General features: G+C 61.7%; 1 protein-coding gene across 2 annotated transcripts in view; it reads left to right on the top strand.

Annotated features, from left to right (window-relative positions):
• Positions 1-428: 428 nt before the first annotated feature.
• KCNIP2 (potassium voltage-gated channel interacting protein 2) overlaps positions 429-10315 on the top strand; it is a 46504-nt gene continuing 36617 nt past the window's right edge. For both annotated transcript variants that reach the window (XM_055721138.1, XM_055721136.1), the window contains exon 1: positions 429-911. In XM_055721138.1, the coding sequence (XP_055577113.1) occupies positions 839-911 (73 nt within the window). In that variant the 5' untranslated portion in view covers positions 429-838. The remainder of the gene's footprint in view (positions 912-10315) is intronic.

Raw genomic sequence — 10315 nt, 5'->3', positions numbered from 1 at the left:
CCCAAGCTGTGCTGCTGCTTTACCCTTTCCCTGGAGTGGCAGGAGATGGGGGGAAAAAATCCTACTAAAGGCTCCAACCCTGCATGGGAAACCCGTGTTTGGGGTGGGGGGTGGCAGGGGGCGTCCTGCTCCTGTGCTTGGCTGCAAGCGGACAGACCTGGGCCACCCTCCCCACACCTCCGCTGCATCTTTGGGCCGTTACACGTCCCCTCCTTCTCTGACTGATTTCCCACCCAGCTTCTCCCCTGAGCGGGGGATGCAGGGCCGGGTCCCCCTTCCCCTGTAGCTCCTGGGGGTCCCAGGGCGCAGCCCGGCGTAGGCTCCGTCGTGCAGGGCTTGGGAGACCTTCGCTCCCCCCGCCCCGTGCCTGCTCCATCCCCGTCCCCTCCGCCGTCCCCGCGCGGTCCTCGACCCCCGGGGCTCTCCCAAACCGCCGGAGACCCCACCCGGGGCAGCCCGAGCCAGCTCCCTCCCTGCCCCTTCCCCGGAGCCCCCTGCCCCGCCGTGCCTCAGTTTCCCCGCGGCGGCGCAGCGCAGGGCGGCGGGGCCGGGCCGGCGGCTCCCGGGAGGAGGCGGGGAAGGACGGAAGGGAGGGGGCGGCCGTGCCCAGCCCCGGCGGCGGCGGCGGCGGGGAACGGGGCGGCTGCGCGCTCCTGCTGCCGTGCCGAGCCGTGCCGAGCCGAGCCGAGCTCCCGGCACCGCCGGCCCCTTCCTGCTGCCGCGGTGGGCGCCGCGGGCGGCGGGGCGGGGGGAGGCGGCGGGCGCGGGGCCCCCCTGCCCGGCGGCGGAGCCCGTGCGCCCCGTCGCGGTCCCCCCCGCCGCTCGGCGGGGCGGGAAGATGCGGAGCAAGGGCAGGAAGGAGAGCCTGTCCGACTCCCGCGACCTGGACGGCTCCTACGACCAGCTCACGGGTGAGTGCCGCCCGCCGGGGAAGGTGCAGCAGCCGCTCGGGACCAGGGCGCGGGGGAGGCCCCGGGCACCCCGACCCAGCCCCGGGCACCCCGGGCACCCCGGCCCGCCCGCTTCCAGCCCCGGCTGAGCCCCGGCCCCCTGCCCCCTGCCCGTCCCGCTTCGCCGCACGCCTTGCCCGGGGAGGGGGGGGCCGCGACCCCGGCGCTGGAGCAGGGGGACAGGCCCGGGCCCGGGGGGGGGAGTGCTCCGCTGGGCGGTTGGGGTTGGTCCCAGTCAGGCGGAGGTTGCCCTGGGGCGGGTTTGCAGGGAACGGGACCTGCCAGGGGTTAGGATGCTTGAATGGCTTTTGGCGGCCCCCAAGCGCACCCTCCCTCACTGCTGCTCCCAGGCCCCTCGGGACACCAGGATTTGGCGCTGGACTCTCTCTGCCATGTCTTGGACCCCCCACTGCACCCTGGGGTGGCATGGCAGCTCTGTGGCAGCAGGTTCCCTGGGGAACGGAGAGGCTCACGCCACTCGGCAAGCCCCAGCGGCATCACAGAGCCTGGTGTCTTCTCCACTAGTCACCTGGTGTCCCCTAGAGCATCTCCGGAGATGCTTTGCTCCTGGGATGGGGTGGCTGTGGAGACAGGGTGGCCAAAAATGACCCATCTTGACCCTGTTGCATCCCCTCCATCTTTTGCCCCAGCGGGGGACTGCCTGGCATCCCACATCCCACCACGTCTGTCCATCCATCCATCACACCTCATCCCCCACTGCCCGATAGCAAAGCAGCTGGGCCGGAGCTGGCGACACCCCTCCTTCCCCACGTGCTTTCCACAGATCAGGCCAAATCCTGTCCCCTTTCAGAGCCTCTGTGTGTCGCATCAGCTGTGAAATGGGGCAGCAATTCCCGCCTGCCTCCCGGGACCCATGACGGAGCCGAACCTGTCCATAGCCGGTGGGGTTGGGTGCCCTCGTGCCGCAGGCGCTGGGGTGCGTGCACAGGCGGCTCCCCTGAGTCCCGGTGGTGCTTTTCCTGCCACAGCCTGGAGCAGATTTCAGGCTTGGCTCTGGAGTTGTGAGGAGGTGGTGGTAGCAGGGCAGGACCCCTGCTCTGCTTTCCCCAGCAGCCCCACGCATGGGAGACGCGGCTTGTTGCCTGGCCAAACGTGCTGCAGCAAAGATATTTTTGAGCTGTGTAGGAACTTGGAACCCACACAAAACTTTTGGTTTCTCCGGTAACTTTAAAATGTCCATATGGATTTAAATCAAACTGAAGTTAAAAATAAATTCCAGTCTCTCAGAGGCTGAGACCTTTTATGCCTGGGCTTACCTGCGAGCCAAGTGTGCAGCAGGAACCTGGGCAGAGGGGAGCTGTGCAGCTGTGCCAGCCCCTGCCCGCAGGGATGGGCCTGCTGGGAAGCCCCTGGGGAGTAAGGCTGGAAATATCTGCCCCATTTCCCAGTGTGGGAAACAGAGGCCCCAGGAGGGCACGTAACTCATCTGCCATGACTGTCAGGTCAGTGACCTGCCAGGGCAGAGCTGGTGGCAGCGCCAGGGAGCAGAGGCAGCTGGTGCCGGTGGCACCAATTTCCCCCATATTGGCTGAATACGCTGAAGCCGTCTCTCCCTGTGGAGGGAAAGTTGTTTTTCTCCCAGAAAGAGTGTGGAAGTGATGCAGGCAGGAGGAGAGGGGATGCAGCCTTAGCTGCAGGGAGGGTTTAATAGCTCAAACCCCTGCCTGCTAACCTGGCCTGGGCTCTCCTGGTCCCCTGAGGATGCAGTGAGGATCTGGGATGCCTGTGGGACCATAGCAAAGCCCCGGGATGGAGCTGGCAGTGCCAGCATGGGTTTAGTCTCTCCCTGCAGTTGGGAGGGTCCCTGCCAGCACCCACTGTTTGGTGCTCAGCCCTGCTTGTGAACAAACATGAGCAGTTTGGGGTGTTCCTGCAGCCTTGGGGACCCCCATCCATCAGGATCTATCAGGGTCTGGGGGACACCTGCCATGCTCACTGTTAACTGAGAGAGATGATTTGACATCAGGCGATACGACAGCCCCATGGCAGCTCCAGTGACTGCTGGTGTGCACGGAGACAGCCGTCAGTCCTGCTGCCTCCCCATCACTCCCCCAAAATGGGTGGGGGTGTTGAGATCCCATTCATGCATGCCCAGAGAAGGGCAATACCCCCTTCCAAAAGGAGAGATGCTAAGGGCAAGCAGGACACCCAGTCATGCGCAGGGTAGAAACCCCACACACCTTCCCTGGTGGCACGCTGATTTTGAAATTTAAAGAGCTGTTGAAAATGGGGGTGTGCGATAGCCCCCCCTCCCCACAGCTTGGCACCCCCAGCCCCTGGCCAGACCACCTGTGAGCTGTGTGGGCACGTGAATGAAAAGAAAGCTGCCCCTGTGTGTGCGGTGGGGAGAGCAGGCACCGGCTCCGCAGGCTGGGGAATGTGGTGCGGCTGTGCTGGGGCAAGCCAGGATGGACCCTGCCGGCACCTGGCCCTGCTGCAGTGGAGTGGGACAAGAGCAGGCACTGCCGTGCCCACCTCTGAGCCTGGGGCTGGCTGCGCACCTGGGTGTTAAGGAGAGAAATGTTTAGGTTACGCCACTAGGAGATTAAATCGGTCCATTTCTGGGGTATTTAGATGACGCTAGCGAGAAATAAAAGCCATCCATAAATTACATTATTCTTCCAGCCCTCTAATGACATGAGCAATTAGTGTACAAGCAGAGCCCAGAGCCAGTGTTTCGGGACTGCTCTGGACATGGCCCTCCGTGTGGAAGAAATGGGAGCCCGGTGCCGCTTTGCCCCGAGGAGCGCAGGTACCATGTCCCCAGCCAGAACCCCGGTAGTGCGAGAGGCGAGGGGGGCTCGGAGGTGGCTTTCCCTCCTGCCCGCTGCTCCCAGGGGTGCGTGGGCAGTGGGGCCGCCCCAGCCCCAGCTGGGGAGCAGAGGTGGGTGGCCTGGGGCCCCATCTCACCCCGTGGGACAAGCCCATCCCAGCCATACTGCATCCTGTGAGTGGGGTGGCATGTGCCAGCACGGGGTCTGGATCTGGGCTGTTTGGCATGGGTCAAACCCCCTAGCTGCGTTTTAGAAGGATAAGGGATTTACCTCCAGGGCTGTTGGTTCCCTAAAAGGGGTTAGGAGGCTTGCTTTAAAGCCCTGCTTTTTCACTCCTGCTTTCTGCCTCCTGTTCTCGTGTTGTGGGGTCTCGAGCAACCACTTTGCTGCACCCCAAAGGCAGCCACAGTGTTTGCAGTGGGTGAGCAATTGCTACACAGACCATCTGCAGAGCTTTGGGATCTTCCTGCCTCCTGAGGCGCGCATGGCTGATGGATGGGGACTCCCTAAGTCAGCACTTTTAGCAGCCCACCCAGTGAGATGAAACCTGTAGGTACCAGCTTAGTGGCAGCACAGCATCTGGCTGAGCTCTCCTCCCTACCTGGAGGGAGGGTGTTTCAGAGGCATCTCTCCTGGTGACAGTAAGAAACTGAGAGATGGGGCTGAGCTGTCCCACACAGACATGTGAAAGGGAGGGTGGCTCAGTGGGGTTGGCAGGACAGTGGGAGCTGGGGACCGGTCCCTGCCATGGGGTAAAGCCAAAGAGCCATGCCCCAGCGATGCATCTGCTGCAGGCAAGTCCCAGGTGATGGGCAGATCTAGGGCTGCGCCAAGGGCTTGTTCTGCTGCCAGTAAACACAGCGGCTCCATCGTGGTTGCTCACAGCCTGTGATCAGCTGGACAGGAGGAAAATCTCCACGAGCTTGCCATAGTGTAGGACTTCCACCTGCAAGGGGGATAATTTACTTCCCAGGGTGTGGAGGGGGTGTCAGTGCTGGCCTGTCCCAAATATCAGTGTGTGCAGGAGGAAGCACTGGGGTCTGCAGCTGGAGGATGGAGTGATGGGGCTGGTGGGGTGGGAGCAGGGGTGGGAGGCACGCAGGGGCCTGTGGGGGGCCCAGCTGCAAGCGTTGGTGGCAGGTTGTGTGTTGTGCCTGTGGCTGCGTGCTGGGGGGGGATCTGCGGGAGGGGGACTGTGGTGGGGACTGTGCCCAAGACCGTGGCAGGACCTCACCCATGCCCAGAAAAAAGCTTCCTCGAGCAGCACAGGAACGCCCCTGGGTGCACGGCCCTGCCCATGGCGGTCTGGCAGGGCCAGCTGCCTGCACCCCTGTGGCCAGCAGCATGCATGGGTTGTCCCCTCCTCCTACAAGCAGCCCCCAGGAGGGGTGACACACACTGATGTCCTTCCCCGGGGGAGTCCAGGCCCGTGGGAACCAAGCATGCTGCCTGTCCCCCTGCTCCCCCGCTAGCCTACCTCCTCCATGCTGCTGCTGCTGCCCCACACGACCCTCCTCCACTTGCTGCTTCTGCTCCCAGCGCCTGCAGTCCGGCGGTGAGGCTGGGCTGGAAGCCGGGCTGACCCTCAAGCCACGTCCCCAAGGTCCCCAGGAGGCCCCTGGTCAGGGCGGGGTACGGTAGGGAAAGGGCTGCTACTCATGTGCTGGGGCTGGGGGGCTCCCGTGGGGTCCTCTCTATGCCAAAGTGCCCTGCCCTTGACAGATGCTGCACCTTCCCAGGGTGACGGGAGTGTCGCCTGACTGCCTCGTCTCTGTCTGCTGTTTCCCTCCCTCTGGCATCTGTACCCCTCTGCCTCTTCCTTCTTTGCTGTCCTGGCTTGTCTGCAGCCCTGCGATGCCGACGAAATCCCCTCTCACCGGGTGTTGTGGCCTCTCCTGACCAGAAGCTGAGATTCTGGGGGTCCCTGCTGGAGGGGGTGCTGCTCCAAGCCTATGCCAGGGCAGAGCCGCACATGGGGCAAGACCCCATCAGCAGCTGGTGCTGCTGGGTACCACTGCCCCTGGGCAGGTTGGATTTTGCAGGTGGAGAGGCTGGAGGTGAGGTTTTGGCAGCCACTGCTGCATCCCCTCAGGCAGAGGCAGGTCGGAGCCCACAGGGAATTGGTGGCCCAGGATTAATTGACAGGAAGTTTGTGGGTTTGGTCGGGCGGTTAACAGCTGATTTCTGCAGATGCCGATGCATAATTCATGGCTGTCGCAACTTCAGCCAAGGTGCACAGCTCCTGCTGCACGCGGCTGGTGATGCGCGGCAGGGAGGGCTTTGCTCTTTTGCCATCTCTGCGTCCGGGCATGGAGAGTTTTTCCCTGCGACTGGCTGTGATGCAGCTGGTTAAGGTGTCTGGACGTGGTGGTGCTGCTTTCCTGCTGTGTGCTGTGCTGGGACCAGTTGCCCCCAGAGCTTTGGGAGCTGGGACAGGAGGTCCATACATCCCGTGTGGAGCTGAGCCTCATGCCCTTTCCTTGCAGCCAGGGCATCAGGGGGTTGCGCCAGCCCCAAAGGACAGGAGAGACCCCATTAGCAGAGCTGCCCTCCCCCTCTTTCACTGGCTCTGCTCATTAGTGGTGTTTTCATTAGGAGAAGTGGTTTGGTTTTGTTTAAGCCAAATTGCTGTGCTTGGGAGATGATAAATCCATCTGCCGGCAAATCGCTCTCCTGCCACCGGGATAGATCCCAGCCCTGGGCTTTAATCGTGCTGCGGATGAATGAACTTCTAGTGAAATGAATCTCCCTGCCGCGACCCGCCGAGGGGGCTGAGCCAGGTGGGCTGCCTCCCTGATGCCACAGTGAGGGGCTCTGGCTTGTGGTGGGGTATCAGACTCCTCCCTTAAGGGGTTGTGGAGTGCCAGGGGTGGTTATTGCCAGGCAAGTGAACTGCAGGGACTGGTATAAGCGACTTCTCTGGGAGCAAAGCGGGAGAAGAGCCCCTGTCCATGGGGCAGGGGCTGCGGGTGGGCGCAGGGGTCCTGTTCAACCCACTGTCTGTGCCAGGATGCTCTGCCAGCAGCCGGGGCCGGGTGGGTGCCATACTGTGGGGGTGAGTGGCAGGACAGTGCATGGGACAGGATGCAGGGGGTGGAGTGGTCCTGCTCTTGGTCATACCAGTGGCTTCGCAAAGGCTGTGTGGCATCAGGGCTGTGCTGGATGGGGGGCTCTCACTGGGGTCCTCCCATACCCGAGCTGCTGTGGCTCTGGCTGCTTCTGGCTTTGAAGTAAATTTGTGTTCCGCTTCAAAGGAAAATGGGTGGTGCAGCCCCCTGGCACTGGTGTGAGTTATTCAGGAAACAGAGCCCAGTGGGAGAGGTCCTGGGTGCAGGATGGGTGCCACGTTCAACAGGAGTTGATGGGGATGGGGGCGAGCAGGGCTGTCACCTTGCTGCCTCTGAATTTGGGTCATCTTGAATGTTTCCTCTCTGGTCCAGACAGGGTGAGTCACTGACGGACACTGGTGGCCAGGGGTGCCTTACATGTTCATGGGTGTGCCCTGCTCTTGTGGCATCGTGCCTCTCCTGCCTGTGCCTGATGGCAGTCCCCAGGGCTCAGCTGTCTGGCTCTAGGTGACTCCAGCCTTGTTTTGGCAGGGGTCACCCTGCTTTTGAACTCCTTGGGTTAGAGACCCCCCCTGTTCAGGCAGCTGGCACCCCTCCCAAGCCCGGGATGGTGTTAGCATCGCTGCTGGGGGCTCTGGGTTGTGGCAAGATGGTCACTGTCTCATCCATGCTGCTCCCATGCATTGCACCTGGGGACATGGGGAACCTGGGGACACAGATCTGGGGGACATACAAGCAGGTGCCCCAGTTCTGAGCACAGCTGCTGCTGCAGTGTCCATCTGATTCGTGCTCCAGCTCCATCCACAGTGAGTGTTTTGGAGGCCATGCCCCATGCAGATGAGCCTGATCCATGTTCCGCTTAAAGAGCCCTGGGCTGTATATGGGACAAAGTGGTGGCTTCATCCTGGACAGGAGGGAGTGGTGTGGGGTCTGGCTGAGAAAGGTGCAGCCCCGTGGGATGCAGGGAGGGACCAGCAAACTTGTGCACCCATGGGTCGTCCTCAGACCCAGCGGGAGCAGGGAAGAGGTGTCCAGCTGCTCTCACCTGATGGCTGTGGCCCATCCAGCCAAGGCGGGGTGAGATGAGAGCTGTCCCGATCACTAATGAGATTAAATAGGCGAGCCACTGCTCCTGGCCTGTTTGGTTAATCACTTCTTCCTAGATTGAATTTTTTAAAATTGCATCGCTTACAGAAAGCCCCTGAATGGGTTTAAAGGCAATAATCCAGCTGGCCCTCTGTCACTGCAAGGGTCCCCCAGAGGCTACTTGGCAGTGTGTTGTTGAAGTCCCTGGTGTGCCTCCATGTGTCTCTGGTGTCCCCAGGAGGTGGCTGGCTGGGCTGGCCAGTCCTTGACAGCTCTTGATTTACTCCAGGAGGAAATACGGATGAATTTTTAATGATGTGATTTAGTGAAGCCTCCCGGAGGTGAGGGAGAAGAAAGAAGCTGAGACACTGGGTTCTGTGCTCAGCCCATGTGACGGGTACCCACTCCTGTCCCAAGGGCCGTGGTGGCAGCTACCCACCCTGCTGTGCTCCTAGAGGCACGCTGCAGTTGCAGGGGAGTCCAGTGGTAGGGCACAGCACCCCCAGCCCTGGCTGCACCTACGTGGGGTCTCAGCTCCTGTCTGACCCCAGAGTGGGGAGGGACAGGTGCTAGTGCCAGGTTTTGGGGTCGCAGCACAGGCTGGCAAATGGGTGGGGGACTCAGGTAGTGCAGTGAGGGATGCTGCAATATGCTGTGGTTACAATTGATCATGACATCCTTTGGGGACATCTCGGCCCTCTCCTGAGTGGTGGGATCTGCCCTTAAGGACCTCCTTCTTTCCCCCTGACTCTCCTTCCAGAAGTTGCATCTTCCAAGCCCAGTCCCTGCCCTGTGCTGCTTGTGCTGACCCAAACAAATTTCCCCCCTGCCCGTCCTCCCTGCTCACCTCCCCTCCACCGTGCGAAGTGAGTCACTCCCAGGCACCAGGGATCATTCATGTCATTTCCCCCTTTGCCGCAAAGTCATTAATGCAAGTGGAATAATTTGTTGTATAACGGAAAGGATCAGCGGCAGTGCTGCTCTGGTGGGTGATGCCTGGCCCTGGCTCCCTGCTGCCCTGGCCACCGCTGCCCCAGGAAAGGGCAGCTTGATGGGATCGCTGCCTGGGAGCATCCCAGGTCTTGCTGGGGTTGTGGTCCTGTGGCCGCACCATGCAGGCAGTGATGGTGTCGGCTCCTTGAGGCATTTTCTCAAAACCCATCAAGTCCCACCTGGGCCCCAGCTGGGTGGGATGGACCTGTCTGTCATGGCCTTGGTGTCTGCTCATCCAAAAGGGGCTCGTCCCAGCTGCTCCGCAGTGACATGAGCAAGAAGTGTCCCCTGCATTGATCAGGGGGGTGTTGCGGCACCCTGCATCCCTGCCACATCCCTGCCTCGTACCTGCCATGTGCTGCTGCAGCTCCTCTGAGCTCCCCAAGCTGTGGGGTCACAAGTGCTTCCCATCAGCAGCCAAATCCCTCCCAGCTTCTTGCTTCAGAGCTGGGGACCCTGAGGTGCTGGGCAGGGCATGCAGGCTGTACGGGACCCTGCATTGCTCAGGGCCCCGCAGCCCCAGAGGGTAGCTCTGCTCGCAGCAGGTTCCCACCTGGGTGTTGCTGCTGGCAATAGCAAATCCGTGCATGGGGTGCAAACCCAAGTATGACCGGGGGTCCCTCCTTGGGGACCTCACAGCCTCCCAAGCAGGGAGCTGGCTGGGCTTGGGGGACTCACTGCCCTCACCCACCCCAGCTCAGGATGGTGCGCAAGCTGCTGGGAGCCCTTGCTCAAGTGATGCTCGCTGTGACTGTGGCAAATCTGGTCTCTCCCCTGCGTGGCAAGGGGGCAGAAGGGCAGGTAAGAGAGCTTTAGGTGTTAAAAGGCATTGTGGAGGCTTTAACCTCTGCCCAGGGTTAATTTCCTTCTACCCCATGCTCAGCCAGGCATTAATTTAAAGATGCTGCAGTGGAAGAGGGGGAACCTAAGAGGATTGCGCTGAGGGCAGGAGGATTTAGTGAAGGGAAGGGACATGGCTGGGGCTGCGCAGGGGACAGCAGCATCTGACAGCACAGGATGGACAGCAGGGAGGAGGTGGCTGTGCACCCCCTGGGACTGAGCCACCCTGCTGTTGCCCAGACACAACTGTGGTGGTGCCCAGTAGCTCCAACCAGCCCCTGGAAGGGGACGTGGGGGTGAAGCTCTCCCCATCCCCAGGGAGAGCACTGCTGCTGGGTGGCTGGACAGGGAGGGGGCCATGGGCTACCTGCTTGCAGTGGCTGCGCCCCATGTCTCACCCCTGCCCCTTACTGTTAGTGGGAGTGGGAAACAGGACAGAAGTTTCAAAGCCAAGCCTGAAGGAACCCAGTGGATAGGCATCATGCCTGGCTCTGTGAGGGGCAAGCAGGGTCCCTCTGGGGTGCCATGTCCCAATGGGGACTTTGTCCTCTCACCCCAGCCAGGCAGCGAGTCCTCTCGGTGC

This window comes from Falco cherrug, chromosome 9 (genome assembly GCF_023634085.1).
Source record: "Falco cherrug isolate bFalChe1 chromosome 9, bFalChe1.pri, whole genome shotgun sequence".
Classification (NCBI taxonomy): Eukaryota; Metazoa; Chordata; class Aves; order Falconiformes; family Falconidae; genus Falco; species Falco cherrug.
Note: the sequence above shows the minus strand (reverse complement) of the source record. Positions and strands in the feature narration are given on the sequence as shown.